At 41.6% G+C, this 27,916-nt stretch overlaps 1 protein-coding gene across 10 annotated transcripts in view; it reads right to left on the reverse strand.

Annotated features, from left to right (window-relative positions):
- The window catches only part of TSPAN4 (tetraspanin 4), a 468,448-nt gene that overhangs the window by 198,229 nt on the left and 242,303 nt on the right, over window positions 1–27,916 (reverse strand). For 2 of the 10 annotated variants that reach the window (XM_062619103.1, XM_062619104.1), the window contains one exon: window positions 16,665–16,744. The exons of 3 other annotated variants lie outside the window; for them this stretch is intronic. In XM_062619103.1, coding sequence (XP_062475087.1) covers window positions 16,665–16,727 — 63 coding nt within the window. In that variant the 5' untranslated portion in view covers window positions 16,728–16,744. Of the gene's footprint in view, window positions 1–16,664; window positions 17,304–17,338; window positions 17,628–17,745; window positions 17,884–27,916 lie in introns of those variants that run through there. 5 more of the 10 variants (XM_062619106.1, XM_062619105.1, XM_062619097.1 and 2 more) reach the window with 5 other exon arrangements.

The raw sequence follows: 27,916 nt of genomic DNA on the forward strand, positions 1-27,916 counted from the left end.
GGAAATCACTGTGCAGGCAAGAGCTGTGATAAGTACTGTTGATGAAAGGTTTGGACACCATAAATAAGAATGATGTTTTGTAAGACATATAAATGAAAGTCACACTTTCTGATTGCGAATGATACATGCAAATCCCCAGACACATCCTCAGTGCTCTTGTCCTCCCTCACTAACTTAACACATGTGTTTGTCCAGGCATGAGTTTCTTGAGGCAGTGAGTGATGGCAAAAGGGTCTGGTTCCAGCAGCCCTAACTAGTGACATAACTTCTCTGTAATCAACAGTTGCACCATATGTGCAACTAGAAGAGCATGGTTTGGTATCACAGTCCCTTCCATGGCACTTCCACCCAGACATGACATCACTAAAAGCAGCAGGAATAACGCTCTACAGGAACTGGCGTGTTTAACCCTTTGAAGACAAGACAGAGGCCTTTCACAATTGAGTCACCCCTACCTTCTAAAAATTACACAAACCACATAGGAGGAGAGATGGAAGCAGCCCCAGGCACATCACCAACCATTTGACTTTCAGGAAAGAAAAAAAAAGAATCTTGAAATCAAAATTAAGCAAATATAACAATGCTGCTGCCTCTCTCACTCTGGTACACTATTTAACAGGCATGTGCTCCTTTGAAACACTCAATTTGAAGTGGGGTCAACAAGAGCAGAGGTTTCCAAACTTATGCTACATTTTCACATGGTTTCTGTAAAGCTGCTTTCACATTTTATGACTTTGGTCAAACAACTCATAAGTAAATGTCTTTAATAGCTTATCCAGCTCTGCCTGAGAGCAAATTTACATTTTCCCAGTTGTATGATCACGTCAGGCTTACAGGTAGCAGACAAGAAAGAACTGTTGAAAACTTAGGATCAAAGGTAATTAAAAAAGACTGCCATGTATAAACAATACCTAGATCACTGCGCAAACCCTCTGGAGTGTCAAGGGCACCTACGCATTCAAGCCAGTAATCCAACTTCCTGCTTAATTAATAATGTTTTCAGAAAAAGCAGACAGCAAGCTTAGGGCTCCCTGGAAGAGTACACCTAGCAATTACGGAGAAAAACAACCAGGACAGAGTGGAAGACTTAAGAGACAGCTCATTAATAACATTTCCTTAGTGATAAAACCTCTTGGGGATATACAGGTCCTCTGGTTCAATGGCCCCAGGCACCTCTTCTGAAGACAGGAACACCTATGCAAATGAAGTAAGAAAAAAAGAAAACCAGAAAATCTCTGTCAACACTATCTACACATTGCAACATTCATCTAAAGAACAAGCCCACCAGTGTGTATGTGTGTGGCTAGCTTCAGAGACAGAGTAAATTGCCAACAGAGGCAGAAGAGCAAAAATTGAACCTGAAAACGGGAAAGTCCCACAGTAGGCATTTGTGGAAGGGTATATGGATGCCTGCCAGCCCAGCAACACCTGCAGATGCAGTCCAAAAGTGGCATTTCTCCATTTTAGGTCATTTTGTAAAATTGCAGGTCTATTCTCTCAGATTATAAAAATTACTCAGATTATTTGAGACAAAGGAAGCCCAGACCATCTGAAACTGGGTTGTTTTAGGTTTTTTTTTAAGCAAAGCCTATTCTCCAGTTTTCGAAAACCAATCCAAATATGTGGTGCAGCACTAGGCACAGAGCTAGGAGCGGAAAACTATCAACGCAATCTGCTAGAAGGTTTTCCCAGTATTGCAAAAAAACTCAGCCCTCAGCCTTGCTATGCCATTCTCAGGGCTTTGCTCACTTGGAAAATCACTTGGAAAATGGGACTTGATTGGACAGCTAGAAGCAGAGCATCTAAGACTACTGAAATTACTTCAGCCTTCTGCCTTTCACATAAATCCTGGATTATATGACACCAAGCACGACAGAGTTAACACTTCTACTCAGTCTTGGCATTTGCTAAGAGAATCACATGAGTCTGGTGTGAGAGGTGAGGGTGATATGATTTAGTGTAAGGTGTCCCTGCCCACGGCAGGGGGGTTGAAACTAGATGATCTTAAGGTCCTTTCCAATCCTAACTATTCTACGATTCTATGATTCACGTCACAAATGTTTTTGTTCAAGAGCAAAGTGCCTGCTGTCTTCCACAGGCAGAAGCAGCAGGCACAGACTGGAAGCAATTGTAACTGACTGAAGTGTCTGATGTGAGAGAATTGGAATAAAACTTCAAAGGACCTAAAATATGTTCAGCTGTAACAGAGATTCAACAGGACATGGATATTTAAGTCATATTAGTCCTTTTGAACACAGCAGGCTGAAATTCGGAATCCCTTCACTTCCAGCTATAACACCTGACAATGTTTTTTCTCTTCTGGCACACCTATTAACCACCTAATGGCCTGGAACAGCTGCTATTAGATAATGGGGATTGTAAAGAGATGTTGCTTTCCAAAAGACTAAAACTTCTGCTCTGCTGAATATTTCACATTTTATATATGAGAAAATGTTAAGAATCATGTCTTTGATTTTAAGCAAATTAAGAAATCTTACTAGTAAAATCATTCTCAAATATTACCATATTTCCTTTCTATTTAATCCCCCTTCAACTTTTTTAAAAGCAATGACTGTACTAAACAACACAATGTTAGTTTCATACATTATAACATGCAGTTAAGCTGTCTGCCGCAAGCTAAATGCCTCTCCAGCAAGGGAGATGAGCATCAGGTTCTGCAACACAAGCAAATGTGGTGGTGGCTGTGCAAAGCCGTCAATTGAGCTCACTATATTGATTTTAAAGCAGCTATAATAGAAACAAGGATTTTTGATGAAATTGCTCAAGTGGCTTCTGAGAACAAAAGTATTTTATTTCCATGTCTTGGGTATTGTTTTTAATTGGCTAGAAGAGTGGCATTTCTAATCTTTTCAGGCTTCCCCAGTAATGTTAGAGATAATCTTCTATTTTATCAAAAAGAATATGAAATACAGTTCCACAGTAAGTAAATAGACAGGTCTACTGCTAAAAATGTCTGCTGCAACTATTCCATGATCTTGATAAAGTAATTATTTTGTATTGTGTCCCTCTTACACAGACAGTGCCTCTTCCAACTTATCTTGTACTATTTATTTCAAGGAAATTGATGTTATTTGCCTCTAATATCCCTAAATATTCATATAACTTAATGTATATCCCTCCCCCCCCCCCAAAAAAAAAAAGTCTGACCAATATATACACCTATTGCTCTGGTGCAATCATTATAACATTCAAACCTGATAGATCTTTAAGTCCTGCAGTTGTCACTTGTTTTTCCAAATTCTAAGTGAAATGGGATCCTGTTACCCAAAACTGAACACCCACTCACAAAAACTCAGTTATCTTCCTCTCTGATACACATGCACACACACAACGATGAAACCATTCAGGTAAAACATTTCTACATTCCACACAAAACAAGAGTGTGTCTGGGGTAAATATCCAACCTCTGCTTCTTTTAGCTCTTTGATTTTTGTTAAGCATCTGCTTTTCTAGCTGAGGACAAAACAGCAGCACTAAATTGTCACAAAGAAGTTCTTGTAAACTTTTTGGAAGGCTCTGGAGATCTTGGAACATGCATCTAAGACTCTGGCAACCTTGTAAAAGCTTCTTAACAGTGTCTTTTTATAAAGTCCAGCTTTAGTTCATGAATCCTACTTCCTAGTAGACTAGAAAACAGCATCATTCCATGATACAGAAAGATATTAACCCACATCACTATATTCCCATGAAAACCTTTCAGCGCAAATGCCAACAGTAATATTAGCGCCACGATGGGTGGGGCTGTACTTGGTCCTGCACTTGCAATACCACAGGGAGGCTGGTTTCTCTCCTGCCTGCCATTGCCTGTGCAGACATACCAGCATCAATTAGCACCATCCTGAAAGCCACAACACATACACCACCTTCCACAGCAACGGCACACTGGTCCCACTGCTTTCCTGGAGGCTGGGGCAGAGCTGAGGCTATATAGGTGTCCCAGAGACACTTTAGCAATGCTTGCTAAATGCATCCCTGCTGCCCCATGACAACTCCTGCAGTAGAAACTATAAAGCATCTGCACCCGTGGCTCAGGAGCTACGGGCTAGACTAGCCCAGTGCAGCAGTGACTGGCTTTTAAGCACCATCTGAGCCCTCTGGCACTGTCTGCCCTGTCTTCTCCAGCAGAAGCCACGTAACTTTGCAACAGAGTCCATGGGTAGCTGAGGCTTAAAAGGTTTGCATCTAATTAACACACCACAGCTATTGAGAAACCAACTGTGCCCTTGCAGCTTGCCCACTTTATGAGTGCTCTTTAGAAAGAACAGACAAAGCATCTGGCAGTTGAGGAAAAGGCCTAATTTGGGAACAGAACAAAGCAGGATGCAGCTACAGAGACAAAACCAAAATCAAACTGAAATTACTGTGTGCAGCACTGGATCTGTGAGCAACCTCCCATGTAGTCAGAAAAAGGGTTAAATTGGACTGATGTTTGAGGAAAATGGACCTGTTTGGTAATTCAGTGGAAGATTTGATACCTCCATTGAGTGACTGAAACAGTACATAATAGCTAATGATATCTGTGATGAGAAAAAGATGGCTGTTTCACTGAGCATAATGGAGACTAAAGCCTATAACTTGCTGTGCAACCTAACAGCTCCTATTACACCAGCAGACAGTGAACCATGTGCCAAGACTGTGTGAATCCTACAGAGTCTCCAGACCACAGACACTGTGTGACCACAGACCATTTTCACTTTCACAGATATGATTAAAGGGGGGTCCAGGGGGACCTCAAACCTCAACATGTGGCTGGAATGAAAAAAAAAACAAAACAACAGAATATTGCCAGTTAGGACAAAATGAGATGATGCACAAAGAGGATTAACTCACAAGCAGTAAGCAAAGGGAAGCAATCCAAAACCAGGTATTAATGGGATCGAATTTGACTCTAAAGCATCAATGTCTGGCTTAGCTCTCACCATCAGGATGGATCATTTGTCCAGCAACTTGGCCACGTGATGGAGGGCAAATGCACATGCTGCACCAAGTGATATACAGTACAACACCCCTTATTGCTTTCAACTTTCATTTTCTTTCTTCTCCCTAGTAACTTTTCATCCTACATACATGCCAGGGAGTTGTGGTATCATTGCCGAAATATGCCCTCCCTCACATGCATGCTTACTGAACAAAAGCATGCCAGGGAGAAAATGATATGAGGGTGTGTTTGTAGTGTCACAAACAATTTAATAAATGAGCTCTAGGTCAAAGACAACTCTTGTAGGGACTGTGAAAAATGGTGGTTTATAGATATCATAAAACCCTCATGAAAGAAAAAGAAAACCATGTTCTTCCAGAAACAGAAAGTGACATGAAAAAGTAAAATCAGTTTGAAGAACATGCCTCAGTACTTCCGACTTCTTAGTTGGACAGTTTCACTTGAAGTCCATGGAGAGTAGGGAGGACCCTATTATTGCCTCCAAGTGCTCAGCACAGGGGACAACAAAGTATTATACATACACAATGCTCCAGCTGGTAGGGGTGAGACTTAAAATGAAGGGCATTCTACTGCTTTCATAATTTCACATCAGAATTATCAAGTTACTAAAATGGATTAGGTTGAAAAGGGAGTGCTCCTAACATATGCAGAGGAAAATCCACACTGCTGATGCAGAAAGTTACTATTACATGTAACTGTAAGCAGCTTGTGCTAAAAATACTAAGCTGGGAATTGAATAGGTTGGCTATTATTCTGGCGAGAGAAATTTCAACTGCAGTGACAAAAGCATGAAGTATTTCCAAGCTCCAGGCTGAAAACAATAACTGACTGCAACTTCAGGGCACAGCAAGTAGGATCTTCAAGGAAGATACCAGCAGATAAGAAGGCAAAGGTAAACAAAACCTGTGCTTGAAGGAGGACCAGTTCCTTCATTTTGAAAAGCCTATGGAACATTTCCTGAGAAATGAAGGTAGAGAGAAATTCAGCACCGAGAAAATGCCAGAATTTTATCTAAGGTTTTACTAGGGTAATGAAACATCCCTTTAGTGTCAGAGTGGAAAAAAAAATGGGATTGTCCAGTCTGTGTTTTTTCAGGATTACAATCTAATCAGTATAGTAAGTTTCCTCAGGAACAGGACATTTTTCTCAGTGACTGTTAGCAGATTTTTCTCAAAGAATTATCTACCTAAAACCTATTTACAAGTTGAAATTGGAGAATGAGAAGGGGTAAATGTTGCAACTAACACACAAGAGCATATTCAAGATCGCAGACTGATAGGAGTATGGTAAAAATATTTCAGGTCCTGAGTGAATTTACCTGAAGAATACCTGGAAGTTGTCATAAATTACACAAAGGATTTCAACAATGATTATTTCACTAAAATAGATCCTAACTTGCTATACTTCTTCTTTGCCTTCAAGGCCTTTTGTTTTCAAGTTTGCACCCTTCTTTTGTGCTAGACTGTTCTTGCTACACAGTTTGGGGCTTGCAAATATCAGAAAAGTGCTAGTTCACTATGCAAGTGGAAGAGTCTTGTGGCTGGTGTTCATGGAGAGACCCATGACAAAACAGCGTCTGCTTTTTTCTGCCAAAAGATGCCTCAGTGTATCCTTTAGTAATGGCAGCATGTGTATATGAGCTGCATTAGACCATTTTTGGGTTCTTTAGTTTGTAAAGTCATTCTAAAACAACCAAGTATTCTGCATGGATAAAGCAAGTACAGAGCAGATGGTGGATGTGTTAAAAACTCTGGCCTTCAAGGATGGGAGCTCGTAACAGATTGCAAGTAGCTGTGCAACAGAATTCTCATCTAGAGTTCTTTGTTGAAGAAAATGGTACCAAATGTGTCACCTCATCTCCTTCTTACGCTGCCACAAACAGATTAGTGAAAAGATTTATTCAGACATGAGTAAACGATTTGTTCTACAACCCTGGGTAAATGTCGCTTATAAAACAAGAGTACAAATGTTCAACTGGCCAATATGAAGGCAGTTCATTTACAAACATTTACAAACTTGACAGGAGCAATGTGGCATATAGGATATAACTTAAGGTCAATTTGTAGAGGGAGTTTAGAAGGAAGTAATGTAAAAAGATATCCATGAATAACTACACCTGACAGTGTGTGTGTGTGTATGTGTGTGTATATACTAAAAATTGTTACTGAAATACAACAGAGATGTTTTTTTTGAATCCTTAAATGAGGTTCAGGACAAACTGGAGCTCTGTTTTATGTTTTACAGAAGAGACATAAGTCCATCTCACCTTCATAATAGCCAATGGTGAATACTGAGGGAATAAAGAACATCAGCAATGTCACAGAAATACTTTATAGTAAGATGACCTACAGAAAAATCCAGATGCTCAACAGAACCAAACATGCTCTTGTATGATGCTTCCCAAGGAGACTTGTACCTTCGCTGCTACTACAGGTGACTCCCAGGTTGTCACAGAAACTGTGACAAGACCAGAGATTTCAGGTACCACTAGTGGGAGACCACAGCATGGGAGGGAAAAAAGGTTTAAAGCCCAAGAGATTGTTTCTTATAGAGGAAGCTAGCAGATGAACCTTTCCAAGCATAGCAGCACAAAGAGGTACCCAGTCTTGATGACCATAAAAAAGTGAATGAACAGATTTACTGAGAACCTAGCTCCTTCTCTCTGCTCTCCCTTCTAACTAATGCATAGAGAGCGAAGGCAAAACAACTGGCAATTAAAGAATGAAGGAGGGGGTATAAAACAAGCTGGAGCTATCTAATTTTGCCCAGCGGCTGATGGCTGCTATCTTTCCTTAGATTAAGCTTTCACCCCTCCATTCTGCTCCTGGAGGATGCACCTTGCTCGCAACTCAGATGGCAGTGCTTCCTCACGTTATTGCTTAGCTTAAGCCTACAGCCACTGAGCAACAATAAAATTTCATTTCCTACAGACAACATTTGCCTTCCAGCTTTACCCAGCTCCATTCTGCCGCTTTGCGTCCAATGCCATCTGCCAGCAGCACAGAGAGAGCATCAGTGCTCCTAAGTCTTGCAGGAGCAGTGATAAAAAGCTGTCAGCATGTTATACCAGCAAAGCCCTTACTGGAGCAACAACTAATAGTAGCAAAAAAGCATGTTTAGCCATTACAGTCTACATCAGTCCTCTGAACAAAACAAGCTTTCTTGGCAAGAGCACAGTTTTGCTGGTGTAACTGCAATTTACATGACAGCTTTGTAATCCCACCATAGGCCTGCCACACAGGCATTTTTTTTAAGTCTATGAGATTTTTGCTCCGAAACGCTAAGCTTGTTTTAAATAAGAGACTGAAGTTGTTTAATTCCAAGTATTGTAACCCATGCTGGCTGTTTGATCATTAAAGTTGGTCATTGTGCTGTGACAAAGAAAAGTAACAGAGGGAAAAAGAAAGTGAACTTCACACGGGCATATAAAGCACCAACAGACATTTGCACGAAAACGAGGTGGTTGGTTGGGTTTCCCTTCCTCACAGCAGCTTTCCTTGTTCTCAAAGCCTGAAACTAAATCCTGTTAGGTGCAGGGAGGAGACATCTGTCTATTTGAATGGAGTGGGAGAAGACACTTGGTAGTTTTACCTACAAAGCACCTAGTAATGGCTACAAGTGGAAGGCAAGATAGCTCACTGTACGTTATATCCAGAGGCCTCTATATTATCAAAGTTCCCACCAGCAGAACCAGGAGTGATATGCAGAAAAAAGTTCCTCCCTGAACACGTCATATAAAGAAATGTGTTAGCATGGTGTGCTGGAGGAGGAAAAGCATTAAATAAGAGCCAGCACAGATTAATCACGATAGGCAATGAACATGTGTACTAAATAAAATCAGCACTAATAAATCACTATCATTTTACGGTCATCATACGCAGTGTTTACAGGCATGACAGCAGATGATTTCTCAAGAAGAAGTTTACAAAATATAGCTGCAGGGGAAAGGGAAGCTTCAGTAACCAGGATTTTCCTGTACAGGATGGACAGGGATGAGAACATGAAGATGCTTGCAGGAAGAGCAGATAATCAAGTCTGGCATAACGTGCAGAGCAGAAAAAAAGAGTAGACAAAGTAATAATATAATAAGCCAGTATGGATCAAGCTGATCTGGATTCAGAGCCACCCCTAAAGCATACAGCTCAGAGGAACTCCAAGAATAAGAAGACAGACGAATAGCTGCTGCTGCACTATTTTGAAAGTACTTGAGAACAGACAAAGGTATCCTAGCCAAGGAAAGAATAAAAAGGGCTATATGAGCAATCCAGAAGAGCAGAAAAAACAACCAGAAAAAAAGAACAAAACAAAACAACAAAACATCCAAAAGTCTTGAAAGTCTGTATATAAAACCTTACAAGACCTAGTCATTCTGCTCCTCTGCCCTTGTACATCAACCATCTCATCCAAACTACTATTTCAAATGCATGGCCTCTTTAGAACAAACCTCAGTTGAATCATGTTAAATTATAAGGCTCGGCATGCATTCACACTTGAGGCAGGTTGGGAGGGTTTTCTGAAGGGTGTTAGTTTTTCTGCTGAAGACAGATTTAAGATGCATTACAGTATGACAGTCTAATTACAGACCACAATTTCAATTTCATTTACTCCTGTTGCATCTTGTGATGGTTTAAGATTTCCTGGAGAAACAATTACAGGAGGGTACTAAGAAATACAATTTACTGTCTCCAATCTGCATGAGTATGCAGAAGTCATTCCATCAGACTCCACATTTCATTTTTGACCTGGTAGTGCTCACTTTACACTATAAATACCAGAGAGCAGTGTCTTTCTATATTGTATACAGATACTGTATATTAGTCACATAGTAACTTGTACAGATTTGCTACGTTATCTAGAAGTTATGCTCTAAATAAATAAATCACATGGCAGTATTACTAGCTATCACGTTTGAAGCAGTAGTGTCTGGAGACAAACTGAGACTGCGATTTTATTCTTCTAGATACTATATAGGTACAGACTTGCAGATGATCCCCTGGCCAAAAGGTTCATATTCTACAATAAAGGTACCAAGAGGGTGAAACAGGCAGAGTGAACAGTGAGGTGACAGCATATTTTGTGGCAGTTACTCTGACTTTGATCATAGTCCCCTTGATGAGAAATCATGTATAAGAAAGAAGCACTGGCTAGTCTTCAAGCCCAGAAATAGAGAAGGAAGAATAATGATGGAAATTATCTCATCTGCCTTTTGCCTTCCTCTGTATAGTTCAAAGTATTGGCTGCAACAGATTTAGTATCTGTCATTGTCCAGAAGAGGGAATAATGCTTGCAGCAAATTTCAGTCATTGCTTTAAAAAGGCCAGTTTCCTAGAATCAAGAATGGTCTGCGTTGGAAGGGACCTTAAGATCATCCAGTTCCAACCCCCTGCCACCTACCCCAGATTAGTTTGCTCAAGGCGCATCCAAACTGACCTTGAACACTGACAGGGATGGAGCAGCCACAGCTTCTCTGGCAACCTGTTCCAGGGCCTCACCACCCTAACAAGAAAGAACTTCTTCCTAATATCTCATCTAAATCTACCCTCTGTCAGTTTAAAGCCATTTTCCCCTGTCCTTTCCCTGCATGCCCTTGCAAAAACTCCTTCTCCAGATTTCTTGTAGGCCCCCTTTAAGTACTGGACACTTTCTCCAAAACTCCAACATGCCACGCTCTGTGGGTTTATCCACTGATGGGTTTCCTCAGGTTTTCTCTTCTCCCGGTAAGTCTGAATTTGGTACAGTGGATATACTTGACAGCACACCTTATAAGGCAAGATGCTTAGCCCTTGCCAATACTCATGGCCTAAAAGCATATCAATGTTAGCAAATCTACCTAAAGCAATGAAGCTACTCATGAGAAATGGAAGCAGAAACTGGCCCACAGCAAACAATTTGAAGATGTTATCTATTATATAATCAACTTTAAAGCAATATTTTCTCTCCTGTATTAAGAGCCTTCTAAGCCTGGTTTCCCAAGGAAAAGAAGATCATGAAATTGTGTTGGTTGAGTATCCCACAAATAACTCCTGAGTCCATTTGTCACTGTTAGCCTGATTTGACAGATACACACCCTTTCAAAGTCATTACCTTCCTAAAGGTTTTCAGAAGGAATGCATTTAGGTAGCAAATGCAGCCCTTAGCAATGCCTTCAGAGGGAGATAAGACTCCAGCATGATCCCCAACCCCTATTAGACATCAGAATCCACACAGGAAAGAGACTGTACGAATGATTCTGCTATGGGAAAAGCTCTAATTCGTGCCCATATAAATCAGACATCAGGTAATACAATCATATCTCTCACACTTGCTATCAGCTCAATAGTTCTGCTTCTCACAGAAATGCCATTTTTTGAAGTCTGTAATTCCCATATCAAATGACTCTCCTTTCTTTAAAAGCAATACTGCTTAAAAATACATCCTTGGAGAGCCCTCACAAACTCGGAAGCAGAGATAAGATGTCAGTCAGACTGATCAGCTTCTTGAGGAGGTAAGTAACAAAAGAGAATCACAGACATGGAGGGAGTTAGAAAAAAATACAGTCTGGGCTAAATTTCCCATGTTTTAATTAAACAGAAGCAAAATCCATATTGCTGTTTAATTACATATTTGTTTGTCATAATTATCCGCCTGTTAGACATGAAAATACGCAGCCTGTCTTATTTCCAATCAAACTATCTTCTCGGAGCGCCACCCAACTGGTAGGCATGTGACTGTCTTCCCCCTGCAGAACAGTAGGCAGCAGCTCCATCTCACAAGCTCAGCTCCATCTCACAAGCTCAGCTCCATAGGATGTGTGGCAGCCCTTGCCCATCAGAGGAGAACATGCACAAATAATAACGAGATAGTGGGCCTGCCTTTAAAATGGCTTACTGCTCTATTGGTATTTTTTCCCACCAATTTAAGACTGCAGACAAGTACAACTATAAAATGATTGCTGTCCTCAGCCACTAACAATCTACAGTTTCCCGCTGTTTTAGCCATCAATCTCATTCAGCTGACTGATGGAGGATGCAGATGAAACAACAAGGAATTAAATCCAACAAAATCAGCTACTTCTTTCACAAAATTCCCCAGCTTTGGGAGTAAGCTCAGTTACAGCTCTCCTCAAGCTAATAATGTCAGCTGATTTACATAGAAAGAAATGAAGAGGCACCCCTCTGCCTCCACCCTCTGACCAAATTTGGCCAGGATCACTCAAAGACCATCCAATGCCCCATGGTGCATTTCAGATCAAGCTGTCCCTTTTTCTAGCTGCCCTGCACACTCAGTTTTCCAGATATTTTGAACATTTGCATAGTTCTTACAAGACATACCTGTGCCACTGAATTTGAAGTGCCAGGAAGGGAAATTATGCAGTAATGAGGCATTTATCATTTTCATTATTTCCCCTCCTTCTTTCTAATTACATCCAAATAATGAAGATTGACTGCTGGCAGTATTACTAGTATGCCAGACCAGCGGTACTAATTCAAGGAGAGATTCCCAAACTGTGGCCCACAAACTATCAATAGCAGCAAAACAGAGCAAGCAATGCACAGGTGGTCCTGGAATTGGATTAAATAGGTTCTTGTTTTTTTCCACACAGACCTTAGTGCATTTTCTAGTACTACCTGCCACTTATTTGGCTCTGTGTTTCCATACATTTAGATTTGCAGTTTGTGTCTCAGAGCCAAGATACATCATTCTCAGGGCTGTATCAGTCTGGAATTTTATAAGAACCAATTGGCGAAACAAAGGAAAGTGCTTTGCCTTTGTCTTTGTCTTTGCCCAGGAAGGTAGAAAGAGAGCTCCAGCTGCTCATCCCAGCTCTAGTGTGTCTGGTAGGCAGCAACTCCCAGGTTTTCAAGCTCTAAGAGAATATTCCCCCTGGGTCTTTGGGAGCCTATCCACTGGAATTAGAGTCTTCACATACAATTTTGAAGACTCTGAATTCTTCATACAGCATATTAATTTAGTATCTTTTAACAAGGGAAAGGAGACATGCATAGAAATTACTAAATTTGACAAATAATAAACCTCTTTGTCTCTTTTTGTTGCTCCCTCTTCTCTGTAACTCACCTTCTAACAACAGCATTTTGCAAATGCTGTGCTTTACTGAATTTATTTACTGGTGAAAGCATTACCCAAAGAGTCAGATATAGGTATCCAGTTCTTTGATGAGCAAATCACTACCAATCTAGAATCTCTGAAGGAAAGCAAGAAACACTGGAAATACAAGTACAGTTCTGCGCATTTCCTCTTATGAGTCTTGGAGTTTGGGAGTTAGAAGTCAGAGAAAGTGGGAATGCTGGCATAAACCAAGGGGAATTAAGGAAATGCCTTTTTCCTTTCTATGGCACTCTCTCAGCAAGGCAAGCAGAGCCTTGGATTACAAGATTACAAGCACAGAAAGAGAATAGTTCACTTTACTGACCGACAGAAAGAAACTCTGGATGTTTGGAGGGCAGAATGCGGAAAACAAATGTTCTTCCCTGGGTATTTCACAGTGAAATACAGATATTTCATTATGAAATGAAAATATTCTGCTTTTCAATCACCTGAGGTGATCTTTAATCTCAAGGGTCCAGCAATTCAAAGTCCATAAAAATTAATGAAGTCAGGCAAGTAGTATATATCAGGTGACAAAAGTTATTCTGGGAGCTTACAAACCAGTGCAGTGATACAGCGATGGCTCCTCTGCATCTGGCAGTATTCCAAGAAATGTCCTCTGAATGGCAATTCCCATTAGAATGGCAGTACTACTGGCTGATAATGTTTTGCCCACATTTCAGTACATTAATACACCAGAGTAGTTGCAAATGCACCAAGAGCAATTTGTGCAGGACCCTTCATGGAGAAAAGAGTTGTTCTAGGACTATCAGATGTTTTTTTTTCTACATTAATAGCTTCTGGTCTACTGTATCAATGGACTGATTCAGCATCAACTCTGACAAGGCACCTCAGCCTCTGTCACTAGTGAAGGAACTTTCTGTTCCCTTGAAACATCAGAAAGGGGAGGAGAAATTTGCTCTGTTTTCACAGTTATATGACAACTTTTAAAGATTTTACAGCATGAGTGCAGCATCTAATCCAATAAAGCTTTCCAGGAACATTTAAAACCAAAACCTCTGAGATTTTGTTTCTTATAAATTCACTAACTAGACTTATAAGAAAAAGATCTTTTCCTCAGAAATGCAGCACCAATCCCACCAGAGCTGCACAAAGCTGAGGACTTTTTCTGTCACTCTGCGGGAAAGATAGCTGAAAGTACTGGGAATAGGCTGTAAGGATACTCATATGGACTGAAGTTAATGAATAGAAACAGGAAAAAGAAAATGAAAATATGATATCTGAAGGAAATCAAAGCATTTGCTCAAAATAGAGTAAAAAGCAGGAACAACTTATAACAGGCATTTAATTCATTTAATGCAATGACTGCTCTAGATACATGGAAATAACTGCAGTTATTATGTGGAAGTCAAAGCATGAAAGAAACAATTCTTTTTTCCAGACTACTGTCTGTCACTAATCAACTATGTAGAAAAGTGGTGGAGGGGAAGGTGGAGACAGCAAAACTTGCTAACATGCATGCAAAGAGAAATCCCATATTCTTACAGATATGCCTCTCCTTTAATTTCACAAAGTAAAACATGACAGATAGCTGACAACAACTTGAAAAAAAAACAAAATACCAGCAGCACCATCAACCTATAATCACTCTAAGATTTTTAATCATTAGAAATGAATTTTTCCTGCCTTTATTAAAGATGGTCAGCTTAAGCCAGTACTCTTAAAAAATCATCTCTTTTTAGTTACTTTCTCCACTCTGGGACAGTGAAGAGCTGTGTCTATTATAACTACATGCTGTGCAAACCTCATTTTGACATGATCATCATCAATCACTCCTGCTGTGCAGGTACCATGTGAAAGGGAAACAAAACAGAAATTGTGCTGCAGTATTTGACAACACCCACTCCCCTGCTTGGATGCTTTAGTTCACAAAGAGTCCAGTTAGCATATGGTTATTTTCTCTTTTTGGGACCCCTTCTTTTCTCTCCCTCCAAGCCTTTGAGAATAGCTGATGGATTCAGGGGAAAGATAAAGACCTTTCCTTCTTTCTGAAAGGATTAAGACTTTCCTACTGAAAAGCATGCCAAAGATTATTACTATGTGGCATCTTGCCTTTGTAAATACACACATTACTTGAAGCAGTACTTCTTCTTATCATATGCATACACTTCAGTGGAAGATTAATATTGTAAAAGGAATCAGAATGCCATGAGTATCCTTTATGACAGTGTCACGCATAGCCCTGAAAAGAGCTATTAACACCAGCATCCTATTGCATTTCTCTAGCACACACTTCAACTAGCTGTCAGTGTTATAATCTCAACTAGGGACAGCCAGCAGAGGCGCAAGGCTTAAGTGAGCAAGAAAGACAGTGTTTGTCTTTTTCAGAAGGATCTGGAGCAAGCTGTAACAAATATCAGACAATATTTAGGAATGCAGAAGCAACCAGAGTCAGAGTTGAAAGACAGAACTGCAGCCTTACCAACACTCTTTATACCAGCTAAGGGTATAAAGACAACACCTTTCTTGTGCTTCATAGGTCTTGTTAGTACCATGCCAGTTTACGCACTAGTTTATCACATCCTGACTGTTTGGTATGACTCAGGTCAGCAGAAGTTGCCTGCACTTTGTGCTTTCTGGTGCACCAGCACTGCAGCATGCCTGGTTTTAAACAGCTGTACAGCAGTGCACACTAGAGAACAGCTCTTTCCATCTCACTCAGCCCTCCACGTACCTCAAACAATTCATGACAGGATGATCAGTAATACAGAAATGGCAACATTCAACTGCAAACACCTCTCCTCTCCTTAAGCACCAGGCCAGAAACCGTATTCTTCCCAATACTCTCTGTTTCCCTCAGCATGCTATTAAACCATTCCAGAAGAACGAGGCATTTAAAGGCACCTCCTGAGGACCTCGCAACAGAGCCCTCACATACAAATCTGGATGGGAGACTTTAAATTAGAAATCACTTCCTTGTCCCTCACCCCCCCCCCCCCCCCCCCCCCCAGCAATCATACTCCTCCCTTTTTTACAGGACAAGCAGCATTTATATATAAAACACCCACCGAGCTTCTTTAGTCTCTGTCTACAGCCAATGCTCTGTTTCACAGCAGTAAAATGTCCAACCACCCTGCTGTCAACAGCCACCTCATTTATTAAAAAGGTGATGCAGAGATGCACACCTATATGTCCCGTCATGGTGTCCTACTGACACACACACAAGCCTCGTAGTGATGAGCAATGGATGTAAGCACGTGCTCAACTTTGAAACCATGAATGGTCTCAGTGATTTCTCTAAGACTATGCATGACTTTTGAGGCAAGCACATGCAAAAATGAAAGATCAGCACAACAGAAGGCGTGTAAGGCTGTTGTTGGAGCAAAGTGATAAAGATATTAATGTAACTGGTCTCTAAAACACATTCTTTTGCCTTGTATCACAGTTTTAAAATACAGCTGAAGGCCAGGAAAAGGTGAAGGAAACACTCAGTACGTTGTCCACACAAGTTACAAGGCCACAGAAAGTGCAGCCTAGGCACCACCTTGTTCAACTTCCAAGTTTGAACATCTAAGTTCAAAAGCAGAAACAAGTTTGCCTTCCATCTTAGTAAGCAGATACAAATGCAATCACCTCACAGCTTCAAACATGTACTCACCCAAAAGAGAAGGTTGAAGACAAACATTAGGTACTTGATACACTGCAGGCAGTTGTGAGCCATGCTGCACCTCTTCAGTTCTAGGAGAAAAATAAATGAGAGATCCAGGTAAAAGACAACGTACTTGTTTCCCTTGGGGGTCGTGTACTTAGCCTTGGTGGCCTTAGGGCCTGGGTTGGTGTGGAATCCAAAGAAAGAGTTGCTGGCAGCCCCAAACTGGCCACCATACATGCTGCTGTAGCGACGAAAGGTGCCATTTGGGAAACTGTAATCCTTGCTGTCCAGGGACGGGCTCCTATGGTAGGTCGACTCATCGGTGCTAGACCTGCGCATGGTGGCTTCAGCTTGTCCTCTCTCAACGGCTGCTCTGACAATCGCTGGATGTCAACGGTGTGGGTGAGAGGTTTGTGATTTTCTTTCCTCCTCCTTGCTATGAATCCCCTATTGCTTTGCACCAGCTGTTCTTTTGTCTGCCATCCTGTCAAGGAGTTACATGCGCTGTGCAGCAGCAAAGTTGGTGAACTGAAGTCTGCTTAGCCAGGAGTTAGGGAGCAGCGTGCCTCCACATGAGAAAGACTTCTGCACAAGTAAACATTCCCTCTGGTGTCACAGTCGTCCCTCCCGGCCCACCCCACTACCAGAGAAGAAAAAAAAGAGAGAGAGATATACTGTACCCAAAGCAAAGAATTTTAAAAAAAAGGAAGTGTGACCTCGCTTGGGTTGTAAATGCCATATAAAACCCCAGCTCCATATGCCACACACAGACAAGAGAGTGCCGCTGCACAAGACTCGCGGGCAAGGGCAGCAATTATCCCAAAGGCCAGCAGCCCCCGTGGCCCTTTCCTCTTCGCCACATCGCTCTGCCCCGAGACGCTCGGCTCACTTTGAGGCCGCCCGTGCCACCTTTCCGCGGAGGAAGCCTGTGGCCAGCCAGCCCCGCAGCTCCATTCACAGCGCGGCCGCCACTCCCCCCCAGCCCCGCGCCAATCGCTCTCCCCGCCCTCCGCAGCGCCGCGCCCCGGTCCGGCCCCGCGCACCCTCCCCCGCCCGCCGCAGCCCCACCGGCTCCCCCCATTTCCACCTTGGCGATAAGAAACCGCCCCTCGGCTCCGGGATGTGGCGGGCGCTGCCTCGGCGCAGGCGGGGACTGCGTAGGGCGCCCCCGGCCGTGTCCCTCCCCCCGCTCCGAAACTCTCTGCAAGGAGCCGCGCGGAGATGGAGCCTGACTTGGCTTTAAAAGGGCTGCCGGGTACACGGGCAGTGCTGCCGAAAGAAACGGGAATAAGAAACTACTGTAAAAATGTCCTACGCATAAGCGTTCGGGATGCTCTGGGGGTGTGGGGCTCAGGAGAGGCCATGGTTTCCCTGCCGGAAGGCTTCCTTGTCCTGCTGCAGATTTATCACCAGAATATTCCTAACAGAGTCCCGCGGAATCATCACTTAGCAAAATGTACAGCCAGTTCATTTTCTTCTCTAGCAGCCTATGCCCCCTCTCAGATAACCCACTGATTTACTCTGTAAACTGGGGAGCACTTCCCTAAAATCCAGCTACTCCCAGAGGCAGCAAAGAGTTGAAAGTCTGCCACACACAACTTTTTCAGAAAGGAAAAATCTGACTGAACCTGCAGTAATGACAGTATTAACACTCAGTAAAACAAGATCCATTTACCATCTTTGCCCTAAATTCCCTGTGCGCTTGATCTCTGTGTGTGATCCTTACCTGTGCAACAGGCCAGCCTGTCTCTGCTTTCCTTCTCTCATCCTCTGCCGCCAGCCTTACAATTTTGACTGTAAGCTCACAGAGCTAAACAAAGAGATGCCTGGCTAATATTTCTTAAAAGTCTTGCCCCAGCAGAGAATTAATCAAGATGAAAACAGTTTTCTTGCATTAAGCATCTTGCCAGTCTCAGCGCAAATCAAAAGATGTAGGCACCAATTATTTAAAGAACAATTTAGTAAAAGTAAAATGGGCTGGTTTTGCATGTAGGCTGAGCAGGTCTTCCTCACAAACCACCCTTTAATTCTGTTAATTTACAAACTGCGAAGCTGGAGTCTAATTATTTCCCTTCATTTCCTCCACAGACTATAAATATACTGGGTATACCTGGTGCAAGCTTTAGAGAGAAATAACTTGAGCACAAAACACAAGAGTAATAACTCCTGCACCATCTGTTTCAACAACTTTGGATGACTTAAAGCTTTTCCACTTTTTAATCTCCCTGCTTCTAAGAACAGAGATACTTCATAGCCATGATGGAGCTCACTCTCCTGCTCTTCCTCCCTGCTTTCCTGCATGGTATAAAACTCTGTCCCCAGAAAGGAGTCTTTTCCTACAACATAAAAGATGGTACCAGGCCACTCAGCCTGAATTTCCAAGACATCACTTATTTCTCCTATTGCATTAAATAGTTCTGCCTCCAATCATCCTGATCTTTATAGCAACTAGACCAGTTTGGCAATGGAAACCCAAAGGCGATTCAAATATTTTCTATGTATGTCCCCTGTCTATATACAGAAATACCCATGTTCAAAGCTCCATATTAAATGGTAAAAAGAAAACCTGGGTACAGCTCTGTAAACTCATGTTGAAACACAGGTCAGATAATTGATATTTAATAGGGGTGCCAATGGTATTGCAAGCATGTAACAGAGGCCAATTTGGCATATTTTCTGTAAGCTAGACATCTGAAGGCTCACAAGCAGCTCACTTACTGCTATCTGGAGAAGAAAAGGGGTAGAAATCACTTGATTTCACCTTTCCTTAAGGCAAGAAATCATGAATTCCCAAGAGAATGCAGTCCTAAACATGAGTGGAATAATTTATAAAGCCAAGGTCTGAGGTGGGAGGCAGTTTCTAGGTGCTGCTTTTAAATAAAAAATAATAAACATCACAATGGGTATATTTCAGGCAAATACAGAAAAAAAACATGGGGATGGCTGAGGTCCCACACAACCCTTACAATAAAGGGTACTTCTACCCCAGCCTCTTTTCACCACTGTCCCTTAGCACCTCTCATTGAAATGAAAACTTTTCAAATGCATGTTAGTGTAAAATTTAGCTCTCAAGTCATTGCTGCTGTTCTTTGTCACACCAATATCACCAGCTAATTAGAAACAGTGTCATTTGGGATACAGACATTACACATCTTCAGAATCATTATTTTGTGAAATCTTCCACACTAGGAAACCCAGTCACTCCCCTAAATGGGAAATCCTTGAGATAGCAACACTACACCAGCAGGCTTGGATAACATTCTTATATGATGGATAAAACCCTGCGGGGAATCTGGGGAAAAGCAGTAACAAAAAGAGAAGAGCTGATGTAGTCTACTTTTGTTCATCCCTGGTGGAAAGTGGATGAAAGGGGCAGGGACATGCTGGGACCCCTATCAACATTTAAGCCATTACGATAAAGTAATACATGAACTAAGAAGAACAAACATCAGAAGCATTATGGCACTGGGCCATTATGTCCACAATGGTGACTCAAGGGGCAGGTGAATTACAGCTTTCACAAAACTGTTTGCTAATGACTGAACCCAAAAACACAGCCTGGACCTAGTGACCTTTGTTCACTTCAGCTTTCCATCTGCTTTAACTCTCCCCAACTACATCTATATTCCCATGTGCATTCCCATGCTGTGGCCAATTCATATTGATCACTGCACACAAGAAAGAAAGCACTGTGCAGTGTTGCCAGCAGTGGTTCAATTTGTAATGATTCTGGTGGCATGTACCATTTACGTTGTAACAACTCTGTCCCTGCCGCTCTGATTTGAGGGCTCATAACACTTCGAAAACTCCAAACAGAGCCCTGTCCCTAAAAGAGAAGAGGCAGCACTACAACCATATCAGATGAACTCCAGGCAGTAAACTGTAAAACGGTCAGGGATCAGCAGAAGAACTGTTAAACTGCTTTACCCCTCATACACTCTCAGAACAACCTCATCAAAGCTTTAACTACCACTTGAAGACACATACCTACACCACACCTACACTTCCCACATCACCTTGCACATGCAGTCACCACGGGTTCTGCACCTTGCTCCTACCTCTCATAGGAAAATCTACTCCCAATTCCCTTGTCTGTTCTCACTGCACTGACCAGTGCTCCTCACACACACACCACCTTGCAGGGCAGCCAAGGCTGGAGTGAGCTTTGTCTGTGTACTCTGAGCTCAAGTGGTGATAACATGACAAAACATATTACCCATATTATCCATATACTGAGGATCCCTAAAGTGTGTGCCTCTCCCCATGGTTTCACTGAGAGCTGCTTTACAGGACTCTTCAGCCAGCTGCTCACCTCTGGCTCCTTTTACAGGGCACCATATTTTTCCAGACCCAGCTGCTGCTTTCCTTGTTCCATGCCCAGGGCTTCTCCTCCTCATGCCCTGCATTGTGTGACACCTCTAGACCCAAAGGAACCATCAACTGAAAGCAACGGGTATCAGGCCTTCCTTTTATCCATTTTGAACACTGCTTTCTCTTCCTGCTCCATGATTTAACTCTCATGATCATGAAATACCAGCCCCTTCAGAACACACAAAATGCAGCTGCTAACCTCATTAATTAGTCTCATTACTCCTTTAATGGTTGCACTGGCTTTTCCTCTACTAATGCCTCTTGTCACTGCCTTCAAAACTCTGCATACCTCCATCCTCCTAATGAAATAACCCACTTTGCATTAACTTCAGTAGCCTGCGAGCATCTCATAAAAACTGTTAAGTGATCCATGAAATAAAATAAACTCTAAAAAACTATGCTATTACTGAAATATACTATATAAAAACAGGGCATGTATGTGACAACTGCTCCTGTTCTGCAACAGGAGTGTGTGCAAAGGCATGCCCATGAGAGGTGATAAGTCATTCCCAGCAGTTTCAGGCAACAAAATGTCTAAGATCAAGTATTATTAAAGACTGGGAGCTTTTTGTGGTTATTAACTTTGCTCCACACTCCAGCTAAGGGTGATCAATTGATAAACACACTCTAAATGGTTTACTTTTTAATTTCACGTACATACAGAGATCACCACATAATAGCATTAGTCAAAACTGTTTGGCACTGCCTGTCCCCTTCTTCTGCAACATGCCTACTGAGCAATTCCTTCTCTCCTCCCTAGCGCACTCTGCAAGCTACTGTTTGGTTTACATTTGATTCAGTGATGCAGGCATTGTAAAAAATGTACCTCTTCCACAGACTAAGAGAAACATTGCCCCTTTTGACTGGAGAGTGAACTGAAGTCCAGGGCCAGGCTGGCTGTTCTGACTCGGAGTTAAAAAAAAAAGGCAAACTCATGATGGAGTCTTTGATTTGTTTGCTTCTGTATATTCATTGCATGAATATAAACAACTAAAAGCGCAAGGCAAAAGAGAGTGAGAACATGATATTTTTAACCTGACAGCCTTGCTCTGCTGTAGGTCTGCAGTCTCTGCTCAGTCCTGGCCAGTTCTGTTTAGTATCTTCATCAAGGGCAGAGACAGTGGGATCGAGTGTACTGTCAGCAGCTTTGCAGATGACACCAAGCTGAGTAGTCGGGTTGAAACGCCTGAGGGATAGGATGTATTCAGAGGGATAGGATGTAGTCAGATGGATGTGAACAAGCTCAAGAAGTGGGCCCATGTGAACCTCATGAGGTTAATCAGTGCCAAGTGCAAGGTCCTGCACCTGGGTCAGGGCAATCCCCAGTATCAATACAGGCTGGGGGGGGGGGGAAGGGATTGAGAACAGTCCTGAGGAGAACTTTAGGGTACTGGTGGATGCAAAACTGGATGTGAGCTGACATTGTAAGCTTGCAGCCCAGAAAGCCAACCATATCCTGGGATGCATTAAAGCAAGTGTGGCCAGCAAGTCAAGGGAAGTGATCCTGCTCCCAGAAGACCCCACCTAGAGCATTGCATCCAGCGCTGGAGCTCTCAGTGTAAGAAAGACATGGACCTGTTGGAGCAGAGGGCCACAAAAATGATCAGAGAGAGGGAACACCTCTCCTATGAGGAAAGGCTGAGAAAGTCGGGATTGTTCAGCCTGGAAAAGAGAAGGTTCCACAGACACCTTATTGTGCGCTTTCAGTACTTGAACAGATAGGAACAGACTTCTTAACAGGGCATGTAGCGATAGGACAAGGGGTAATGGTTTTAAACTAAAACGGGAGATTCAGACTAGACATAAGGAAGAAATTTTTTATGATGAAGGTGATAAAACACTGGCACAGGTTGCCCAGAGAGGTGGTGGATGCCCCCTCCCTGGAAACATTCAAGGTTGGACTAGATGACTTTTAAAGGTCCCTTCTAACCTAAACCATTCTATGATTCTATGAACATTACTGAAGGACCTAGGGGTTGAGCCAGGACTGTACAATCACCCTCTATATCTCCATCTACAGGCTAAGCAATGCACAAATCTGGTTACAGTGTTCCTGCATGTCAACCCCCTTTCTGACAGCCCACACAGAACAAGGCAGCAGCAACCCAAGGACTTCTTTTCTAAATACTGCTCTGTGCTAAAAAATTCTGTAGTGTAAAGAGCCTGTGCTGTCACGTGTGGCCAAAGGCTTTCAGAGAGTCAGTGGGTCAAGACCTGGAGTCACAAAGCCAGTTCCTGAACCAAAAGCAAGACATGTCAAAGAAACAAGTAAATCAAATAAGCATCAGCCCTAGTCAGGTAGCAGATCCTCCAGCTCAAGGAGTATTACACCATGGAGTTCTAAGCTACGGATCTCTCAAGAACCTCTTATTGTAGAAACAATTATGAATATTTTTTAACAGGTCAAACAGAAAGGAGCATGTTTAACTGAAACCTCAAACTTACCACATACATAAGATCATGTCTTCCCTTGCAACTCCTTTAAAGATTTCCTGATGCTTCCGACACAACTTCAAAAAAATATCCCAGGCAGAAGAAATTTCACTCATACAGCAGACTTCAAGGTTAGGGTTTGGTTTATTTTTTCATTTTCTTTCTTTCTTTTTCTTTTTTTTTTTCTTTATAAATAAGGAAATTTGCATGGAAAAAAAAGGACCTTCAATACTTAATAGCTCATCTCCTTCTGCTCACATGCCACCTGAAGTCATGATCTTTGGTTTATGGCATAATTAGTTGCTATGGAAAGAACGTAATCAGAGATGCAGAGAAAATACTTTGGGTATGATTTGCAATGCTCTTTATTTAAGACTGTGCACAAGTTACTTGTGCAGAAAACCTCACTGCTTTTTATGTGCTCTCATCTGCATAATGGTTCTCATCACCTCTGCCCATGCATTCAGACATGCTGGTATTGGCACATGCAATACTTGTATTGGAGGCATTTCCTTCACCCGTATTTGAGCACCTACATGTTCAAACAGTGATGAGAGCATAAATGCATGCAGAACAGCTAGTGTCAAGTCAGGGTTAAAAAACCTCAACAAACTCTTTAAAAAATTACTTGGGATGGGCCCCAAACCCCTGTGCACCAGAGAGCTCCCTTGGCACTTGTGCTTTCTGGGCTTTTGTCATCCTGTTCTTTACTCAGGTTTTCTTTTTTCCAATAATAAAAATTTTAGGTAAAGATCTTCCCTGTTTCCCCTGCATATTTAAGTCCTGGATAGAGAGGATTAGTGCTGCAGATGAAAGACAAGTAGTGTCAGCCACTGAACTCCTGCAGAAGCACAAGCCCTGTTCCTGCCAATGCCGTCAGTAATAGAGTGAAAGAACAGAAATAAAGAATCCATCTGACACCCCATACAAGATGACTTGTAGCCCAAAGAAAATCTTTGTCAAGACCCATCTTTGCAGTGTCAGCAGGTCTTAGCAGCACGAGTGCGATTTATGTGCTAGTTTTCTTAAGACCAGGTTACTTTCTTTAACCGGAGAAAAGCTGACGTTCAAAGAAATACCACTTCAAACACACACATGATACTCAAGATCTCTGTCAAGTACGAAGCAATCAATCAGATACAAAAATCGTTAAACTACACAAGCAAGTATTTTAAAGCAGAAGCAAACAAAACAAAACAATGACTTAGAAAAATTCAAAGATTCATTAATGTTCCCTAACTTGTGTCTGCCTTTTAACACAGAATCAGAATCATAGAACAGTTAGGGTTGGAAAGGACCTTAAGATCATCTAGTTCCAACCCCTCTGCCATGGGCAGGGACACCTCACACTAAACCATCTCACCCAAGTCTTTGTCCTACCTGGCCTTGAACACCTCCAGGGATGGAGCATTCACAACTTTCTTGGGCATCTTCAAGGATTTTTTTCCTTGAATATTCAAAATGGATTCTCTTCTTTTCTTGCATCCTTAAAAGCAGGGCTCAGGTTTTAGAACCATATGCAGGAAACAAAGTTCATATAACCGTATTTCATTCCCATTTCCAAAGCAGTGAAGGCCCAGCAGCATTCCCTGACCTCACAGGGATACATGTGCTCAGCACTTTTGAGAATCAGGTCACGGAGAGCCCATTTCAGCAAAGTACTCAACCATAGTTTTCACTGCATTGAGATACTCATGTAAGCACACCCTTAAATGCTCTCGTGAGTGGGATTGTACATAAACATGAGAAATGCAGTGTTTAAAAGGCTGCAGATTGAGCTGGACTCTGTATACTGCTACTGTAGCGGAAGGAATTACTCCCTGAGCACATATCTTTGAGGCTACTGCTTTGCAGAGCTGCCTGCAGAGCTGGCTGGGAGGTGCCTCCAGCCGAAACAAGCAAAGATAGTTCAGGTGGTTTGAAATGGGGCAATGAGCTCTCCTTCCAGCAGCTCGGTCAACAGATGTGAGCAAGCACACAAAGACCCCAGGGCAGGATGGAGAAGTGTTCTCCCCTGCAGCACATTTCCCTTCATAGCTGAAAGACCTCAATTTGCTTGTAGCTCCCTTAGGCTCCTTCCAAAATCCTAGCTTAAAGACAAATATGCTTCTTTTTCCAGAAAAGGACTGAAAATAACTTCCCTAAGGGAGCACTAGATGTCCTTTTCATCTCAAAAGATAACAACTTTTTGGTGTAAGCAAACAGACGTTATTTTTTACAACACAGTGCATTTCTTACAATGCAAGCTGTGCTGAAGAGAGCTTAAAATTAAAGAACGTGCAACAAATTAAAAGAGTATTTGAAAGGAATAACAAACAAAACCACTAAGTAATGATTAAATATTGATATTAAAATGCAATGGACCTGTACAAAGAAAATGCAACTGCCCACATATATTTTTATGTATTATGTTATCAGCTATTACCCCTTTTCCTGACATTGTAAAGAATCACAGGGCTTATATCATTTCACATAATAAAAGTAAGCAGCAGCAGATCTCTTATTCCTGACATCTCTGTAACCATTCAGGCAAAAAGAGAGGAGCTTCTGCTATCAAAAAATAAAGAAAGAAATTCTGGGCAGGAGCAAAAGCTTTGCCTTTCTGTTTTGCCATTCTGAGCATTCATACCAATGAACAGTCAACAATAACTTCAGGAGTGCTACCAGCAGACATGCTTTCAACTATATTTTTTGAACAGATAACACATACAGGTAAACAATTTAAAACAACAGCCTAGGATTTACACTCCTAAAAAACATATTAGTGAGTATAATAGTCATAATACTTGAAATAAAAATGCTCTTTTGGGAGAAAAAGTGTTACCTGCTCTGGAAACCATGTATGTGTATTTGCTTGTTCACATCACTACAATCTGGTTCTTTTTATATTTCATTGTCAAAATCGCTAAATAAGCTCATTTCCCTAAGGAAGGGTACATCTACACAGAAAGAAGAGGCATCCGTATTTTAAGGCAGCACAGGTATGATTCCGTTTTTGCAAAACATACCTAAACTCTGTTACCAAAGATAATACAGAGGCCCTAATGAGAGTTGTCTAATCATGGGGTTTTGTTTGGACAGAAATAAGGACATAACTTAGAGCTTTAATGACATAAAATGAAAGAGTGGCCAAAATCTAGATGTCCTCATTGAAAAAGTACTTCCAAAGCATCTGTTTAGTCTTTAAAGTCATCACCCATTTTGCACACTGGGTAAGAATCTGGATTTAATAAAACCAAATTCATGCCTAAATTTCACCTGAGCAGTGTTTCCTATTGATTTACACTTGGCTTTCAGATATTTCTACTCTCTAAGAAATACCTGGCACAGGACCTTTGCAAAATTTAATCCTGCTAAATCTAAGCCCTATCATGAATTAAACTGCTAAAAATACAAGGTCAACCTCTTCTGCAGTCCAACCTCCAAGCAATTTGTTTACTGTGTTATATTTACAGGTATTTTTATGAAGGCAGATTTATATACTAAAAATGATTTCTGCATCAGATCACCAAGAAGCCAACTGAAAAGTGATTAGGATATCTATTGCATTACAGTTTTCAGAATGGCAGGGAAAGTAGAAAGAAGAGCCAGCCCTCCTGATTTCTGTGTTCTGCATTTCTGCCTTCAGACAGGATTTCTTAGTTGATGGGGAAGACCACCTCCTTAGGAACATATTTTGCACATACTTCCACCTATCTGATGACCATATTCAGTTTCTGCATAGTTCTGATATTGCTAATGATATTTCTCTCAAATAATGCATAATTATGAGCCTATAAAACTTTAATTAAGATGCTTTATAGCCTTTTATAATTGTCACCAAAATCTATGCTGTAAGCTAAAGTGTACTTTTAATTTCTACTTGTTATGTTTACACTGTGCAAACAGATTCATTACAGTAACAGCTAGTTATTATTTCTTAGAAGACTACACAAATCTCCTGTTAGAAGTCTGCATAAAGCAAACAAATAATTATTTATGTTTGCTTCCATTTTGTTTGGAAGCAGAAAAGCTAAACAAACTGTAACACAACTGTAAAAATTCCTACAGGGATCAAACACTACAAAGCTAAAACCATACCTCTGCTGCTTTCCACATGTCAAGACTCAAGATGCTCAATGTATTTGCAAGAGCAAAAAGTTAAAATACCCAGAAGACAATTATACTCACTGCCTAGCTCAAACAACATAAAGTCTTTGGAGCCTGATCCAAAACATGCTGAAATCATTGCAAGGTGCTCTTCCAATCTCAACGCCTCAAAAGTCTAGCTGTTCTTAGTCCAGGCAAATCTCAGAGCAAGCTTCTCTCCTCACTGATGCATGGACATCATTGTGAGCAGGACTGCTGTAAATTGGTCATACTCACATGAAATGGCATTCATTTTTTTTTTATGCAAGACAGAAAGGCAGGAGGGCTGAATCCAGGACTCCCTTTACCACTGTGAAATGGGATTT

Source organism: Pezoporus occidentalis, unplaced genomic scaffold, assembly GCF_034315485.1.
Source record: "Pezoporus occidentalis ecotype Australia unplaced genomic scaffold, CSIRO_AGI_Poc_V1 ctg21, whole genome shotgun sequence".
In the NCBI taxonomy this organism is placed as follows: Eukaryota; Metazoa; Chordata; class Aves; order Psittaciformes; family Psittacidae; genus Pezoporus; species Pezoporus occidentalis.